The following is a 19,883-nucleotide window of genomic DNA, read 5'->3' as shown; positions in this document are numbered from 1 at the left end:
AGCACAAAAAATTGTGCTGAAAACCCAAACTCGGCTTATACTCGAGTAAAAAATATATAGGTTTTACCAGGTTTTTGTGGTAAAATTAGGGTCTCGGCTTATACTTGGGTCGGCTTATACTCGAGTTTATACGGCATATTGGGAAACTGTATAACTTTTCATTGCACAAACCGTAAAGACAATAACAGGTAATATGGACCATCCATTGCATAGTACTGTCGAAGGCCAAGTGATTTCATTCAGTGGGAGATTGATTCAGCAGAAATGTAAAACTGACAGGTTCAGGGAAACTTTTATTCCAATGGCTATTAGACACATAAACATGTTGTCACAGCAGGAGGTTGTTTTATTGTGTAAGTTTGACCAACCTTGTAATGTGCTTATGTTTTTACTGTATGTTTTATGTGTTGGAAATGTATGAGCTGCCTTGGCACTATGAATTTCCCTTTGGGACAAATAAAGTCTTATTATTATTAGAGTTCATGACCGATTGCAGGATGCCCATACCACTGCCACAGCCCTTAACAGTTCATTTGAGATGTGTCGCCTAACACAGTTCTGAGCATTAAGATCAAAATGCTCATCTCTGTCCGAAGGACACGGTTCCACACGTTATGTGGTTTGTTCAGATGAACATTTACATACTTAAGCCATGCTGCCATGTTCTTCTGAGAAAGAGAAAGCTTTTACAGAAGCCATACATGTTTTGGCATTTTCTATGGCCTACTCACATCTGTTATTTTATCAGTTGCTTGCATCAGCAATTGGGAGCCAAAACAAAGGGTGGTTGAATACAGAGAATCTTCCAAATACACCTCACTCTGTTTAGTTTCCACACAAGGTTTTGACTATGCAATAAATGATGCAAAAACTGATTAAATAACGGAGATGTGAGCTGTAGAGTCGGAGACGCAATCCATAGTTTTTTGCAGTTGTTTTGGCATTGCCCAGTCTGATCTGGGGGTGATTTGGCCAGGACAACCACTTCTTAAAAAGCCCATCTTAAGGAATATTTTCCTCTTGTGCACAATCCGTGTTCAAATGGTTAGTAAATGCCCCTATAGGGCCTCCCAAGATTGTATAAGGCAGCAACCATTTCTTCTCAAAATCATTTCTGATATCTCTCCTCTTTAGCATTGTGTTAATAGACACACGGATGACCCACACCAGAAAAGGCATGTGTTGGGGTGGTCACAATACTCGATAATCAACTAATCACGATTACTTGCTATCTTACTATATTTGGAAGCAGTAAGGATGTACCTAATTTTTCACATAATACTTCAAAATTTTACTTCTGCCCTTTGTTTTGCTAACCCGCTAATAACCAGGCTTGTACAGCTTTGAATAACCATTTATATATGAAAAGCATTCAAGGATTTTTATAGAGGCTGGGTCAAAATGATTGGCTACTGCCACCGATGTTCAGGATGTTTCCCCAGTGATGTCACTATCCTTTATGGACAGTGACAGAAGTGGGGACCTCCCTCAGCGGTCACATAGACTTCAATGGCCTAGTGACGCTAAACAGGAGGGAGCAGGATGGAAACACAGCTTTCTGGGTCTTTCTATTCCTATTTCTGTATTGTATACGAGGTACCCTGTGCAGAAAGAGACAAAATGTATGCCTCCATTTGCCAGTTTATGGCTATAAATATGCTCAGTGGGAGATGCCAAGCATAAACAAAAAATTTTATGTGAACCTAGTCTAACATTGTCAAATTGCGTGTTTATTCTCCACTTCTCCTCTACCAGTTATTTTCAATCGGTCACCTCACAAGTACAAACCAAAAGTTTGGACACACCTTCTCATTCAAAGAGTTTTCTGTATTTTCATGACTATAAAAATTGTAAATTAACACTGAAGGCATCAAAACTATGATTTGATGTGGAATTATATACTTAATAAAAAAGTGTGAAACAACTAAAAATATAGGTCTACATATTCTAGGTGCCTAGGTTCTAGCCACATTTGCTTTGATTACTGCTTTGCACACTTTTGGCATTCACTTCGTGAGCTTCAAGAGATAGTCACCTGAAAAGGTTTTCATATCACAGGTGCCCTGTCAGGCTTAATAAGTGGGAATTCTTGCCTTATAAATGGGGTTGGGACCATCAGTTGTGTTGTGCAGGAGTCAGGTGGATACACAGCTAATAGTCCTACTGAATAGACTGTTAGAATTTCTATTATGGCTGGAAAAAAGCAGCTAAGTAAAGAAAAAATTGTGCCCATCATTACTTTAAGAAATGCAGGTCAGCCAGTCTGAAAAAACTTTGAAAGTGTCCCCAAGTGTAGTTGCAAAAACCATCAAGCGCTTCAAAGAAACTGGCTCACATGAGGCCCACCCGAGGAAAGGAAGACAAAGAGTCACCTCTGCTGCGGAGGATAAGTTCATCTGAGTCACCAGCCCTAGAAATTGCAGGTTAACAGCAGCTCAGATTAGAGACCAGGTCAATGCCACACAGAGTTCTAGCAGCAGACACATCTCTACAAGAACTGTTAAAGGGGTATTCCCAAGAAGAAAAGTTTCTTGTATGTACTCGGCATAACAAAATAACACATTCTCCAATTAACTGTTATTCACGAAAATGCAGCATCTCACAGATATAAGTCCAACCTGTCTGGCCTGCTGTACACAATTTCAGCTTTCCCTAGACAAGACCCAGTAACTTCTCACTTAGGGTCAGGTGACGCCATCTTGTTGGATGAGGTTGTGCAGACTAGATTTCTGTCCGTCTATGCTGTGTGGCTGTAGCCACGCCCCCCTCAGACTCTCACGGATTACATCCTGTCAGCAGAAAGAGAGGCTGCAAACTACAAGCTACAAGGAGATAAGTGATCCGGGGGAAGGGGGAGGCAGGCACATGTCAGTGAGATATTGCAGACCTGTGTTTGTAATAGGCATCTAATGGATCTCATCATCTGTGAGATGTAGTAGAACTGTGTGTGCAATAGGCATCTCAACATCTCTGATCTGTCTCATCTCTCTATCTGTCAGTGTGTTAGTACAATAGATGAAAGTGTATTTACACCTGTACCCTGATAATCTAACCACATTGTTACCTCAGACAACTAGATTGATAATACAGTAATGTGTCTGCTTTAAGATACCCAGTCCACATACTGGTATTTTACACTGAGCAGCATAGAGAATGGTAGGAGCTAAAACCGCAATAACACTGAGTAAATTGTAAAGTAAGGGGTTAAAATGATCTTTATTGTGTTAACATCACTATGGGATTGAGATGGGAGAATTTTCTTTCATGGGAAAAAAACCCTTTAAGAGGAGACTCTGTGCAGCAGGCCTTCGTGGTATATAGCTGCTAGGAAACCACTGGGAAGGACAGGCAATAAGCAGAAGAGACTTGTTTGGGCTAAAGAACACAAGGCATGGACATTAGACCATTGGAAATCTGTGCAATGGCCGATGAGTTCAAATTTGAGATCTTTGGTTCCAACTCCGGGACCTTTATAGGAGGCAGAAAAGGACAATGAATGGACTCTGTATGCCTAGTTCAAGATTGTTGGAAGACCATTTCTGGCGAAACTCATCAAGAGAATGACAAGAGTGTGTAAAGCAGCAAACAAAAGCAAAATGTGGCTACTTTGTAGAACTTAGAATATATAAGACATACTTTCAGTTGTTTCACAATTCTTTGGTACGTATATAATTCCACATGTGTTAATTCATAGTTTTGCTGCCTTCAGTGTGGATCTGAAATTTTTACAGTCTTGAAAATACATTACTGCAGGTATTTATGCACAGTGCTGAGCGCATGTGTGCCCTCCAAGGCCCGGTGGCGAGCTTTACTATGGTCTCCAATGTAAGTTATCTCAGTAATTAAATATTTTATTTGATATGTAAGCACACATTTGATTGCAAGTACACATTATTGTCTGATAACCCTAAATCTAACATTCTTCATGGCATAACCCCGTTAAAAGGTAACAGTGAAGGGGAATGACCTCATTTAACCCAAAGGACTTCCATGTAATTATCTATAAACATTTTCTCCTTGACTTCCCATAAAGCCTGGAAGCCTGCTAGCATGTTTAATTAAATCCCTCTATTCAAAGCCTATCTGCTCCAATACAACTTTTAATATGCTAAGATCCGGCTTTCCATATTCTGACTAATATAGTTATTAGCTGACAGCGATGTGGATGCAGCAATTACCATGCTACATGGACCCAGGGCTGGGAATATTTCATGCAAATCGCAGGCACTGCCGCTACCGATTTGCCCTTTTCCAATTACTTGATCAATGGGCCATAATAACAGTGGATAAGCTGTCGGCTCCATACTAAGTGAAATGGATGAATGGGAGATAACTATGTGAAGACAATAAATTGGCAAAGACACAGACAGCGTAAAAAAAAAAATAAAAAGGTTTGATACATAAAGCTGGAGGAGATGATTAGCATTACAAGTGATAAAACAATTTGCTTTAATGACAGAAATGACTTTAGTTCAGCATGATGCTTCAGGCACTTCCACAGCGTACTCTATATCTATGGCATGTCTTGCCACAAAACAAAATTATACTTAACCTTCGCCAATCTAACCCTTGTTTAAAAGATTAAAAAAACAGCAAAGACTAAGGTCTAAAGCTCCCAGATATAATTTCCCTACCTTTAAAGGACATCTTCCACCATTTTACTGGTAGACTGTCACCTACTCAATGCTCGTTACCTTCTTCAGTAAGCTCCTCTACACCGAATAAATAAGTATATAAAATATTCTAATGAGTCTGAGGCGCTTAATTTATCAGGCTATGGCATGTGCAGGGCATTCCCACTCTGGTGGAGGTGGAGGTGGTGTAGTACCCCCCCAAAATTGCAATTCATTGCTTAGTGCAAGAAATTGTGATGGTTTCAGTGCTTCTATGCCAGTTTATATCACCGATAAATCTCCCAGTATGTATTTCTCACCAAAATACTCCTCTGAAGGAGGGTTCTCCATGTCATACAGCATCTTCTTAGTAAGTCTATCCAATTCATCCTCAGGCCGAAGAGCTGGACCTCCGGAAGAGTAAGATGCCTGTAAGAAGGAAAAATTTGAAAAAAATCAAACATCTGAATCAGAAGTTACTTGCATAATCTAACATAAAATAGGTTTTTATTTTAAAGGGGTTTCCCAAAAACAGTTAAGAATGGAGGTAGAGAAGGGAGTTGCAGGATGGAGTCTTAGGGGTTAATTATAGTGATGGCTGGGAGGTTTTCTGGAATATTATGGTCTATCGTCAGTATTAGCAGTATCAGACTGATACTTAGGAAACACCACATGTTATAATTATCCTTGTAAACTATGATCAGGTAAAAAAAAACAATATAACTTCAGTGTTTGGAAGTGTGGAATTTTAGAACTGTCTACCGTAAATTCTACTTATGCCAGGTCCTGACCATTGAAAATGATTTGATGTTATTAAAGAAAAGGTTTACTGGCCAGTTTGCTTCCTATGTTTGCAATTAAACCTTCATATGAGGACAATGAAAACAGATCCACCTATGCCACACAAATTACGGCGTCCAGGCTTTCAGGCTTTGCTTGTATTCATAGCAGACTGTAAGGAATACTTGCTTCCTTTGTAATTAGATTCACAGAAAACATAGTAAGCGAGGCAAAAAGAACACAATGTTCAGAGCTGCCAGTCATGGTTAAATAATTAGTCACTATTACGTGAAGCCGCTCATGATGCTCCATGAAAGGAATCGCGCGCTATTATACAAGCTGCAGAGTTTAGTAATTTGTACATTGGCAAAATACTGCTCTGAAAATAACTGCTAACAGTGTGTATACAGTAGGCAGCCTGGTCTGGGATGCAATACCATACCTCACCTATTGACAAGGTTGGGGATCTGTTAATGATTTCAGTCATTTCATTTCTTTTTACACTCCACCTTATTCTAAAATGCGGCAAATAAATCATCTGCACTAAGCTCCTGCACAAGTATTTCTCCCAGTACAGTTTACAGTATTTTGCTCTTAGTACCGAACTTTTTGAATTTTTTTTACTGCATTTTGGTTTGTTGAATATATTATTCCAAAGTTATTAAGAAAGTTAGTGTTGTTTTAGTACAGTCTAACTTTCCTGAGGTGTATCCCCCTTTTTCATTGATTCCACCTAATATCCTGCCAACTCCGCTGAATGTCCTTGCCCCCCCCCCCCCCCCTCCTTCAAAATTGTCCGTCAGGGACAAAAAATAAGTGACTGTAGCTTTCAGTAGGGCGATTATGTAATAGTCCAGCTGCTTGCTTCAGAAAGAGGTGTAGAAACACTGATAATAGCTGCTGAAGTGAGTCATCTAATCCGTGTTTTACTCCATCTAAAGCAGGGCTAATTTATCGATTCATATCCATTAAGATTATAAGCTTTTTATGTTGGTAACTGGCAAGATGATGACTAGTTCTTCATGATGAAACTTTCCATCTCTTTATAGGAAGGATTTCAGAGGGCCAGACAATTATGGTCTTCCAGTTTAAGAAAAGCCCACTCACATAATCCGCCTCATTGGCACAAAATCCAGCTTTTAGGCTTCTGATCACAATTTAACAAACACAGCACAGTGCTTCAATTAGCAATTTACATCAGGGATCTTGAAAAGGGGATTACTAAAAATCATGCCAGGCACAAATAGGGACTAGCATGATAGGGGAGAAGAAGTTGTGTCTGTATTACACTAATAATATTACTGGGATCATATGACAAAGCTGATGAAGCAATGGTGACTCCAACCCAGTGAACTATATATGGGAATACACAGGGCACATTTCAACTCTGAAACAGGGGAGCTGCTTAACTAATCACTCCTGCATTTAAAGGAAACCTGGCAGGGTGATTTAGGAAACTAAAACACCCACAGGTCCTGGACCTTTGGTTTAGTGTCCCAAATATCTACGTACTTCTTAAAAAAACTAAAAAAAAAATTTATACTTGCCTTCTGTACGGGGCCACGGCACCTAGAGAAACCGACTTGGTGCACCCCAGCTTCACCATGCAAGCGCAAATGTATGGCATATGCGTAGTGAAGCTGGGATATTGTCCTGGCTTCACTTTCTGCAATGCACGAGGAGGCTTTATTTCTTTTTTCAAATGAGGGCATGCACAGATGATATCCAAGTTGATTTGGGAGGCTTAACCACAGGTCCATGTGGACCTCTAGTTGGTTTAGGGTCCTAACTCAAACTGACAGGTTGACTGCAAAGATGTTTGCATCAGTTATCCACTGATGCATTATTTGTCATCATTATTCCAGAATTCATATAAAAAATCATGATTTTATGAATAATGGAATTGAGATTTAAGGGCTAGAACTTAGACTTTTAAACACTGTAGACATCTCTACCTTATATATACCCTTTAAACAAGTTGCATGCACATTCCACTTGTTGACCAATCAGACAGTTGCTCTCATATTATCATAGATGGATTATTTTTCACTTACTATTCTTTACTTATAGGATTAGGTTTGGTACTCTGTAGGATTGCAAGTTCTGATCTTGCCATTACAAAAATTACCTGACCAAAACAAATAAATAGCAGACTTTTATACAGTAATGGGTTCCAGAGGGGTCATACATTCCCTTGAGGAGACTTTCTGCTTTGTGGACTCTTACAAGACACATAGCTTCACTAATAATTCTTTGAAAGACTATGCAAATATGTTTTTTTCAGCTGAAAAGTTGGTCTGTGGCCTAGAGGGATGTTCTAGGATTTCCTGTTAAAATCCATGTAGAAAAGATATTCAAAAAGTTGATGAAGAACTCTAAATAATCAGAACATTGAAGTCGATTACAATGTAATTGTATTTATATTTCTATGGCGTGGGGCCAACATTTTTCTACTTTATTGCACCAACAATCTCTTGCCCTGCATCAACAATTAGAGGAGCAGGAGTTCAAAAGGGAACATGGACACATTTTATGTTTCTCACCTTTTATATAAGACCAAAAGACCAGTAACAATTTTCATTCAAAATCAATTTAACATTAAGGTTAAATGTTCAAAAATGAGTCCAAACTCTAGAAGTTGACATCTCCCCGGGTGACATGAAAAATAAAACATTAAACAAAGGTCACATCTCTCTGCTAACATAAGAGGTGACAATAGGCCATTGGTAGCTGTCTTCTAAGGACTTCATAATCTTCATATATGAGATTATAAACATCATGGGGAACATATAGTGCAATTTCACCTTCACTATTCTTTACCCTGGCACTGCGCATCTCTTAGCACCTTGAAATAGGAAAGTGTGCAGACCTTGCCTATTACAAGTTCTCCTTCCGAAAAGCAGCGTAACAGATTGTCAATAAGCTGTTACTAGACGGAGGGAGTCTGGCACGACAGATGTCCTTAAGTGCCCTTTCATCCTTCCTCTTATCTGAGAATTAAACTTTACAGAAGAAGAGACAGACAGATCGAGAATTATCTAAATGACTGCTTTATATGTTTGTATCATATGAACCTCTGCAGAGCCATTATTCCCAAAACATCAAAATCACTGCTAAGCGCTGCTTTAATACACAAGCTGCTCCACATATTTAAAGCAGCACATAAGCTGTCCTTGTTTCACATAATGAGCACATTATTTTATTCATTCATCTTCGGCAGCACAGGAACTGCAAAATGTAATACAAAATGTGTACAAACACAACAATCACCTTCACTGATAAAAACATTTACAGATAAATGTGAGCTAGTGTATACTATGCACATGGTCTGCTGCACCATCACAAAGCCTTCCATGGCATAGACAGCTGTGGTTTACAGGCAGGCACCTATCCATTTCCTAAAAAGTTTTTCCAGTGCCAGTATAATAATAATAATAATTCCTTTATTTATATAAGCACACAGATTACGCAGCGCTGCACAGAGCTTGCCAAATCAGTCTATTTCACATATCACACAGATGTGTCCTTGCTAACCATTCCTCTTGGATGGAGTCTTCTAAATATGTCTACAAAGAGAATTCGCTTTTCTCAATATTTTTACAGTCTTAAATGTGTCTATGTAAAACTAGTGCCATTGGTGTTCATCTAGATCTTACATTTTGGACAAGGATTTTGTTAGTAAGTTACAAGTTTTTGTGATATAACCGTCAGGTTACAGTATGTATGGCAGATTTCAGTCATCAAGTTGTTCCTCAGAGAAAAGATAATTTACAATGGAGTGTGCGGCGATTTCACAGATGAAGGGGCATTGGTAAGGACAGAGAGGCAAGACTGACTGACATTTGGATGGCAACATAACAAAGTAAGCAGTATTTATACAGAAGAAGCTGGCAGGTTCCCTTTAACATTCTTAGCTGATTTTCAAAAAGTTTTCCATCATAGAACCGCTGGGAAAGCAGTGTTCCATGGTGGTACTTGTGGGGACTTTGTGCTACCCCCGTCTGGTCACTATGTGGCCCTCTCCAGTTCCTTCTAGCTTGAGGTATACTTTATTCCAATACTGTGTGGATTTTGCGCCTAGGAATTTTCTGATTGTTAGGCTTGTTATATGAAACATTGCTATCACTCATTTATTTAAGAGTGAATCAGCATGTGTATACCTCATCTATAGCTGGAAGCTGTGTATTTGACACAATGAGGGGGGGGGGATTCTCATTGGAGGTAGCCACATTGGATCCCCTTGGAATATTTTGTGTGCAGATTATTTTTTGTATTGTATTTTTTTTTATTTTATTGACTCTACCTAGTATTTGTAATTGTATTTTTTATTTGTGTGTTTAGCACACATTTTCCAATAAAATAGATTGCTTAAATAATATTTGGTCATTTTCCTCTTCAATAACTGCACACACAATGTGACATACAGATTGAGCTGGTGTGCACTATTTTTAACAACAGAAGCCTTTTCTCTTTTTTACATAATGTATATTATTATGTTATGTGTAGCACTCCGTATAAATATTAAATAATTAAAAAAAAAAACGTTCTGTACATGTTGGTGGCACCTGCCTTAACCATTTTATTACTTAAAAGATCAGGCACTATGCTGAAACTTCAAGTGCTACAGTGAGATTATATCAGGTAGAGGGAAGTGCTGGGAAACAGAGGGGGGAAATGGAAAAGTTTAACAGCCTGTGAAGCGATAGCATGGAGTGTCTCTGGTAACACCCCCAAGAGCCCTTCAGACTCATTAACACAATTTAAAAGTTGATTTTAGGAGGAATGAGGCCATGGATAACAGAGATAAGGTTACCACAGTCACAGTGCCTGGATCTATGAGTAAGTGTCCCTGGTTTATCATGATGGATTTGGATGGTAGATTTTCTTTTAGCAAAGTCACTTATGACTTGAATTCTTAAAGAGAATAAAATAGAAAAATCTATATTCTACTGATAATCTTAATTATAAATATTGAGTTCATATCCACAGACATGTGCCACATTGTTTTATGGCAGGACTAGGACATCACATCTAAAATGCTCATCAGGAAACACTTTGCCATTTCATGTAACTAGCATGAACTTAAAAAGAAAAACAACCATAAAGCGAATAATTACAGTCTCCATATGAAAGGCATGGAAATGATACATGTAATAAAGCAATGTTACACAGCAGGGACGGTGTTGTTGAGGCAACAGTGCTATACAACATGTACAAACACCTCATGCCTTAACACAGCATGAAAGAAATATCATAATAAAACCTCTGTAATGTATTTGTACTGTGTATTGATTCCGGCAGAGGAAAGAGCCATCTAAGCAGCAGCTGTGCCCCCTCCCACGGGAGAAATCAATAGTCATTGAATACTTGCATTCTTGTCACTTACAAGGTTTCTGGGGTGCAATTTCTTGCTTTCTAAGAACCAGACCTATTATGTCAGCAGAAACCTCTACTTGCTAAATATGTGTCTGTGCTCTTTGGTTAACAAAGATATCAACAGCCAAGGAAATGCACCAGAACGGCTCAAAATCATTTCTGCAACTTAATTTTACTCAAATATGGAGTATATGTATTTCCACTGAAATAAAACTGATATGTAGTGTGCTTGAGACACAATGTCTTTAGCTGTCGTGTAGAAATATGGATAAATTATTTTCATTTATTATTGACCCAATATTAGACATTCTTCATTTCTAAAGATAATACTCATCTACAATGACATAGTTAAGAGACTGCTCCTGAAGTGCTGTATAGTCCATGGATATAATATCTATTGACACATAAGTGATTTATCACAGCCACAATGAAGCCATTTTCAATTGTTTACTTCATTCAGATAGTGGCCAGTCCTCTTTCATTAGATCTTGAGTCTAGAAGTAATAAAAACAGATTTAGAGATCTTTGCATCTTTAAGTGACTTTCTAGCTAAAACAAAGTCACAAAATGGCACAATTTAGAGAGTTGTCATCAATTTCACAGTATTTGGAACTTTTTTCTGGCTTCCCAGTACATAACATGGGATAAATGGCACCACTAAAGTTCACATTGTTAAGCAGAAAACAGGTCCTCATACGTCTATGTAAATGGGGGGAAAAGTTATGGCTTATTGAAGGTGGGGATTAAAAAAAAATAAATGCAAAAATGAAAAAGTGCTGCATTATTTAAAGTAGAACTGTAAAGAATAAAAACTTCTGCCTAGCTCTGCACTAACCTAAAATAAGCAATTCTCTAATTTCACTCATTAGCTATCTGCAGCTGATCGTCATAAGCATGTAACTAATAACATGCATCTAGTCATCCAATTACATACCAGGAATGGTATTTAGCAGAGCTTTAGGAGTTTGAAAGTTTGAAAATTGTAGAAATGTTTATGTATTAAAGTTTAAATGCAGAAATAAAGTAAGAACTCCAGCTCCCCATCAGTTCTAATGAATGGCATCAGACCCAGCACATACAGCACAGTTTATATACATTGCAACCTCTTTGAACAGATCTCTTTTGTACAGGAAAGTGGTGGTTTGCAGATAGGAGGCACCTTTCATAGAGTATAATGGCGAAAAAAAACGAAAAAAAAAAATCAGTGATCCCTTTTAGGGAAGGGGTCCACTGGAGAGGTCTCACTGTGTATGTATATATGTACACCTACTGTGATGTTGCCATGAGTTTATCTTTTTATTTCTATGTAGGTGTTTTATAAATGTAGGTGGACATGTTTTAATCTTTTTTTTTTCTTTGTGATGTAGTAGATAATTGTATAATGCAGAGCTCCAGTGCTTTGTGTCTCCCCTGCATTGATCTTCACTAGATCTCTGTACAAGCAGCAACACTGAGTCTGTGTCCCGATTGGCTGGGTTAGTGCATGTTCACGTGAATGCCATGACTGCTTTGGCATCATTGCTCATTACTTATGTCACAAGCAGGAAGTCCTGCCCAATTCTGGAAGAGCTGAGAGGGCTTTTACCCCTATATCTCGGGCTAGGAAAAAGCCAGAAGCATGATATATCATTGGAAATGTTGTCAAAGGCGCTCGCTCTCCAGCTGTGCCAAAAAATTTTTTGTCAAGTTACTTTACAGTTATGCTTCAATGGTTAATGGCTTTTGCTAGCTGCTGCAATAAGAATGGCCATCTTGAAATACTACATTTCATATAATTTGAGCTAGTTCTGATGCCTGGTGCAAAATGGATCTCTGGATCAGTTAAGTAGAGCAAATCCAGTTTCCTGAAAGGGCTATTGCTAACCTATACAACCTATTTGGTTAAGTTTAAAACAGATATTTGCCACACGGTGCAAAATTCATCATTGGAATTCCAGATCGAAGACACAAAACAGTAGTGTAAGTAGTCTTATGTAGCTATGAGAATACTGACCCCCACCAAATGGTCGTTTACACATTGTGATTTCTATTCAGAAAGACTCCATCATAACATGTCATGTGTCCAATATTACACTGATGCAATTAGGATACTGCCCTGTTCTAACAGAAATGTTCATGGGATATGGCACTGATGTGACAGCAGGGATGATGTGATGTGTCAGAAACACATTGTAAATGACTATAATTTATGAGGACAGCTTTGTCACCAGAGCAGTGCCCTCGCAGAAGTTCTCTTACTGTATCGTTGATTTGTAAATCACTGGAGTCCAGCAAGTAAATGAATTCTGGAGCATAACACAGCCAGGGTCAGGAAAAAACCTCACATTCTTGTATTGAGAATTTTTAATGAAAAATCAATTTGCTTGATTTTTAGAGACCCTTATTCGTTTTCACGAATATAAGCATCTATCCTGATCAAGTGCTTTACACTGTTAATATATACACCTACTTGTGCCTCTATAATACCTGCACACATTTGCATCACACATATGAATATTAATGAAATGACCTGTAAATGTGATTTAATTATAACATTTTACAGGTTGTCTCGCAGCCGCTCCCATCACTCAGTTTAATGTCCGTAAATGTGAGCAGCCGCTGGTCGCATCTTAAACTATGAAAAACCACATGGAGATGGTCGAAAAATCTTCTATACTTAAGCGACTGCATCTCTCCTGTGGATTTCTAAGAGAGAATAAATCTTGTTCTACTGTCTAGACACTAAGAAACCAACGGCCTAGATAACAGATGCAAACAAACCTTACCTGTAACACTAAGTACAAAGAGCTTCAGAATTACTTTAAAATGCTAAATAATATAAATCCTAGAAAACATAGAACAGATGCTCTGCTGGCCAGCAGTGCAGATACATGTACATGGAATTTGACATCATAGGTTACATGAAAAATCCAAGAGATCTAAGATCGGTTGTCCAGGAGGCGAAGCATAAAGTAGTCACCCCTTCAATCCCACTGACCCAGCACAGATGCTCTGTGGACCATCAGACCGGGGAGCGCCACCGCAGCATTTTCCCTGCTCTAGCGAGGAACATAAAAATGAATAAAATATAACCACCTCTCAAGAAAGTATTAGCTTTATTAACATTTCTGTTGATTTTTGCAGGAAAATGTTTGAATCTATATACATAGACTAAAAAACAAAAACAACAATAACAAATTAATTAAAAAATGTGGGTAAACGCTCTACATTTATTATAAGAAAAACCTCCAAAAAAAAAAAAAACCTTAATTTTTTTTGTATACTTCCACCTACACTACAGCTAATGATAGTTTACATGAAAGAAAAGCTTGTGTTACTTCTCCAATGTCATTTACTAGAAACAACTTCCTAAATATGACAAGTGATATCAATGTGATTTTTATCACAAAATCTGAAAGTAAATGCATCTTTAGGATATAACATACACTTACCATAATGATCAGGGCATTGATAGAAAGAGCCCTCGATGTCAATCCTGAGCTACCAAAGAAGGACCTCAAGTACAGCCTAGTAGACTACAGGTCAGGGCTAGATTATGGGGGGGGGGGGGGGGGGGTGCCCCAGGGACCCCGCAATTTTACCCATAAAGGGGCCCCCACCAACCTTAATCCGGCCCTGCTACAGGTATATTTACATGGTGTGGTTTGCACAAGAATTTTCTGCAGAAAATTTACAGCATCCTCAGATGAGCGGTTATGACCAGTCCTATAACTTCACAGCAGGAGCAGATATACCGGGTTTAAAATACTTTTACCAAAATGCTATGTATTAAAATGTGCTCTTCTACATGTTGCATTGGCAACAGGTCTGTTGTAGGTGGTCACTAAACTTATTATTTTCTGACTCGTGTCATAAAAGAGCGGATAATTAAATTTCAAGCTTTTCTTTGAGAAACTGTCAGGTTCACATTATAACTGGCAGGTTACAAGGTGCAGCCAGGATCTCATTTACCCATAGGGCCTCTTATACCAGGTGATCGAGATTGACAATAAGTGGGGATATCTATACTGACCCCTGCCTGCCTTTTGCCTGTATTTATATGAAGCAATCGCCAGTGACACAGAAGTATGATGGACTTATTTACCTCTTCTGTGTGGCAGGAAAAATTCCAGCAAACCACTAAATATCCTATTTGTATAAATGTATAATTTATTCCTTTAGAAAAAACATCAATGCAGTATTTTTTAACAAACAAAGCTGACAACAAATGGATACAGGTGTAGAATCCCTTTCTCATAAACTATAAGGAAAATAGCATTAAAAGGGGTTTGCCTGTGAAATAGGTTCTCAAATTTTAATCCCTTAGTGATTTTACACAATAAAGGGGAGAGAGCGCCACAGCATCCAGTATGATGAAAAAAGGTTAAACCTTTATCCACACAGGCATAGAAAAAAGTGCAATGTTTCGAATGAATCTTTGTCAATAAGGATAATTTTTAACCCCTTACTTTACAATTTTACTTCTGTTTAAGATTTATTTCTGTTTTTGGTCCAATTACCAAGTCATAGTAAGTGTAAAATTCCAGATTGTGGACGGGGACTCTAAGCAGACACTCTACTGCTGTGAAATGCTGTGTGCTGACAATGTGCTTAGATTATCAAGGTACAGGGTTTATCTATACTTTCATCTAGCTTCTGATCAGTCTACTAGTATCTGACAAATAGAAAAACAGAGATGAGACATATCAGAGTGGTGAGATGAATATAAGACACAATGAAACACTCAGTTCTGCTATCTCACCTGTAATGCACACAGTCAGCACTGCTATCTCACCTTTAACACACATAAATACCTTCTAGGCTTGTAGCTAGTAGAGTAAATCTTTGCACGCTGCTTGCTGGCATGAAGTGCCTGGTCCTGTAATGCAGGCAGGAGGGGCAGGAGGCAGAGAGTACTGCAGTGTGCAGACAAGAGAAGCTATTCCTAAAAAGAACCCGACCATAGTCAGAAGATTTATGGTCATATCCAGGGGCAACCAAAATTGTAAACACCAGAGCTGACAGAGACAGGTTGGAATTATATCTGTGAAATTCTGTATATTTGTTAATAACACTGAATTAGGAATTGAGTTATTCTGTTATCCTGAGTATATTTAAGAAACTTGTCTTTAAGGGCTATAGTAATAAGGGTCGGGAAGTAATGACCGCCCCTGCACCTCAAAAGTGCAGTCTATTTCTTCTTCCAACAAAAATGCTGTTTTACAACATAATTTTCTTTCTCTTCGTCAAAGCACTTGAAATCAGTGTTTTACATCTGCAATTTACCATTTAGAAAATAGCATCAAGACACTGCCCAATCTTTTCTCATTTCCGGACACATACACAAAAGAGACCTCTTGTCTGAAATTATACTGAATACAATGGACTAATGTTCACTCCCGCGTTGATGTCCCTTTCACCATCCTCTTCTGACAGGCATGTTCTGGCAGCAGAACAAATTGTACTTAGGAGATAATTGACTTTGGAATATGTTGTTGTTTATACAGAAACAGGTCAGCCTGATTTCAGTGGCGGTCTATCTAGCAAATTCTTCTCTTACATACTTCCTTATTGAAGCTATGCATTGTATTATAGGTTTGATATCCAGAAAAGATAGAATACATGTCTCTTACAGGCATTGTTCAAAGGGGAGACAGAAGACATGAAGTATATTGGAAATTTCAGATGAATATAAATAATATTGAAGTTACATTTTTTGTGTAGATGAATATCAGCTAAATAGGAAAGCGGAGAAGTGCAGGACATTGTCATTATAAACTCTGGTACATGACTTAAGAAAGCAAACCGTCACTAACATTCCTGCATATGCAAGATGACAGAATGCTAAACATTATAAAAAGGATTCTGTGGAGTCTTTTGTATGCAAGGTATGTAAACCTTCCATATTGCTACACTGATTTATTCACTTTATTTTGATGGTCCTAAAAAATGATGATGAACCAGGGACACTTACTCATAGACCCAGGCACTGTCTTATATTTGTTATCCATGGCCTCCTTTCTAAAATTATCTTTTCAAACTATGGTAATGAGCCCATCTGTGATCTGGCTTTACAGACTAATACACTGTCTCACCCTCTCCCCTGCAATGACATGCCACCCAGCTATAAAAGGTAGACATAATTTTGAAAAAAATTACAGAAAATCCATGTCATGCTCTAAAATTTCATAGAAGAATACCCAGGAATTTTCACTCTGACCACCAAGAGTAATCATAGACTGCGTGGAAAATTGATTTGAGTATGTATTTTTCACCTGAGCCATCTCAATTCAACTGTCAAGACTTTGCACTGATGCTTTCCCAAGATCATTGTATAATCTGTTCATGGGCCATGAGCCAACCATAAAATGCCAGAACACTGTGATAAGAAGACCACGTAAAAGAAATCTACCAGCAAAATCAAGCAAGATAAATCAGGGGACTCACTCATAGATCCAGGCACCATGAGTGTGGTGCGGTATATTTGTTATCCATCACCTCCAACTTCTTAAAACTACTTTTAAAATTATGATAATAAGCCAGAAGCCCCTCTGTGCTGCAGATTCACAGGCTGTTACAGTGTGCAGGATTACTCCTCGCCTTGTGTGCTGAAACGTTATCTGCTGCAAAGAAATTACATTGGGCAGAGGGAGGGGCGAGGGAAGTTTCAGCAAAACAGTGTACCTGCGAAGACACAGCATGGAGGGGTTCTGATATCAGCCTCAGTGCACTTCAAGCTTATTAGCAGGGCCGGCGCTATGGGTAGGCAAGGTGAGCAATCTCTTCTTTCAAATGAATCTTGAATTTTGTTTCTAGGTGCTATGGATCCAGAGATATTCAGGTTTAAAGTGAGAATATCAGGTGCCATTTTTATATATAAAAATCACTCCCGATGGCAGTTCAACAGTTATCTCCATTTTCCTAAAACTTAGTAACACAAATTTAGATTCATATAAAAGAGGAGACTCTCTTCTTCCATAAGAAAAAAGAAGTAAGGTACCAAGTGTCACAGAGCCAGAGATACAGCCCCCTGAAGTGTCCGCCCCCCTCCAGATTCTTAGCCATCAGACTGCAGGGAGAATTTGCTGCACACAGGAGCTGCTGCACCTCACAGATAATGGAAATATTCACATTATATGTTACTACATATTGAGAAGGAATAATATCAACTAATGTTTATGTTTTTAACCCTTCTCCATCCAGAACTATCTGAGAACACACTTTCTCTCTTATTCCTTTTTTACTTTGTGATAGTTTTTTTTGTTGGGAAAATTGACTGATACGATGCACATTCAATCCTCTTCGTCTGATGTCGCTATTATATATTAACACCGTGACCCAGAACATGTCCATAAAGTTATATGTAACACCAAAACCACACACATGTTCTAGAATAAAGTTTTTATTTCTCACCATCCTCCATTACTTACACCTATGTTATGACGTTCTCACTCTCATTCTTATGAAGCGCGGAGGGTTCTGTTATAGTGCTGCTAATACAATGGCGCAAATCTAAATGTGACTTATTATCTCATTAGCTTGGTTTATGGATGTATAGTTATTTATTTGGGTGACCATTGTGTAAGGAACATACAATGATATTGTATATCTTTGTGAATTTTCTGCAGTTCCATTTGCTGCATATTTTGGTGAATATGATGGTGTGGGGTCTGTATCATCTCCTCACAACTTACTGTTTTAGGAAATTATATTTTCTTTATATAAGTATCTGGATTTGTACATATTTTAGAGGAAATCGCCTGGTTCTCTGCTTTCAAAATTCTATAGGTTTTATGGTGCATTTACTTTTTATTCTGTTTTATTGATATATTTTGTAGGTTGTGACTGTGTAAAAATTTCTAGCTGCAAAAAGATCTAGTTATTACAGTTTTAGTGATATTAAGTGGATTTATTTATGTGTACAGATCAATGTGGGCCATTTGTGAACTCTACACATGTCCATCTATTACATTTAGGAGATGTGAAGGTAAATATTTTCTGTTTGGAGCACATTTGTTGCCATCAAAGTCAAATTTTAAGTATTTTTTTGTAAAATGTTTCAGTTCGAATCAAAGTTGCATGAAGGCGCCTGTGTCTATAAACTCTTTGATGCAATTTTGAAAATGGGGCAAGTGTCTGCTTTCAGAAAATATGGGTCCCTCTCCCCAATGGGCCTCACAGTCTAATCAACTTACCAGTAATTTTTTGGAGTGTGGGAGGAAACCGGAGGACCCGGAGGAAACCCATGCAGACACAGAGAGAACATAAAAACTCTTTGCAGATGTTGACCAGCACTGCAACGCTGTAGTGCTAACCACTGAGCCACCATGCTGCCCATCAATCTCCCTATCATCTATCTATCCAAAATTACAGTTTGTTTTACCATACTGGGGGGGGGGGTGTCCAGTGCCTAGCATTGATCAAGTGTTCACCTAGGTAATATATGGCTGTGATTATGCTTCACTCTTATTATGACTTCTTTTGATACCACACTCGTGTAGATTGTTATCTGACCTAATGTGATTATAGCTATACAAGCCTGTCTTACCTTAAAATGTATTATGTGTCGCTGCACTGGGGACACTAGGATTTATGTAGCACTTGCATGTGCTTTTTAAATGTTTTTACTCTCTCTTATTTTGATTTAATAAAGCGATTGTTATTATTACATTCCTCTTGGACATCTGCTTTTCCTTTTCTAAACTTAATGCTGTGATATTTTGGATGTTTACAAAAATATTTATGACCCAAATCTTTGCCTATGTATTGTGGGTGGGGGGGGTGTCTCTTACTGACTGTGACTGGTCATAAAATCGTTTTATTTTGGGGCCCCACTTTGTCTAGAACCGGCCCTGCTTATTAGCATACTTTTAAAAAGGCTGGTACACTGTCTCACCACCCCTACTCCCTCGACACCTCGCCCCTCCACTGCCTGATGTAATTTCATTGCAGCAGAGGAAGTTTCAGCACACATGGGAGAGGGGAGTACTCCTGCACACTGTAACAGCCTGTGAATCTTCAGCACAGAGGAGCTCTGGTAAACCTTCCCAGACACCATCTGGCTCATTATTAGAATTTTAAAAGTTGATTTTAGAAAAAAGAAGAAGGACTTCATCACTGTGACCCCTAAGCAAC

General features: G+C 38.4%; 1 protein-coding gene across 7 annotated transcripts in view; it reads right to left on the bottom strand.

Moving 5' to 3' along the window:
• The window catches only part of LPP (LIM domain containing preferred translocation partner in lipoma), a 175,503-nt gene that overhangs the window by 35,528 nt on the left and 120,092 nt on the right, over positions 1-19,883 (bottom strand). For all 7 annotated transcript variants that reach the window (XM_072142548.1, XM_072142549.1, XM_072142552.1 and 4 more), the window contains one exon: positions 4,934-5,042. In XM_072142548.1, the coding sequence (XP_071998649.1) occupies positions 4,934-5,042 (109 nt within the window). The remainder of the gene's footprint in view (positions 1-4,933; positions 5,043-19,883) is intronic.

The sequence above is a fragment of the Engystomops pustulosus genome, chromosome 3 (assembly GCF_040894005.1).
Source record: "Engystomops pustulosus chromosome 3, aEngPut4.maternal, whole genome shotgun sequence".
NCBI classification, from domain to species: domain Eukaryota; kingdom Metazoa; phylum Chordata; class Amphibia; order Anura; family Leptodactylidae; genus Engystomops; species Engystomops pustulosus.
This window is presented reverse-complemented; position numbering and strand designations above follow the sequence as displayed.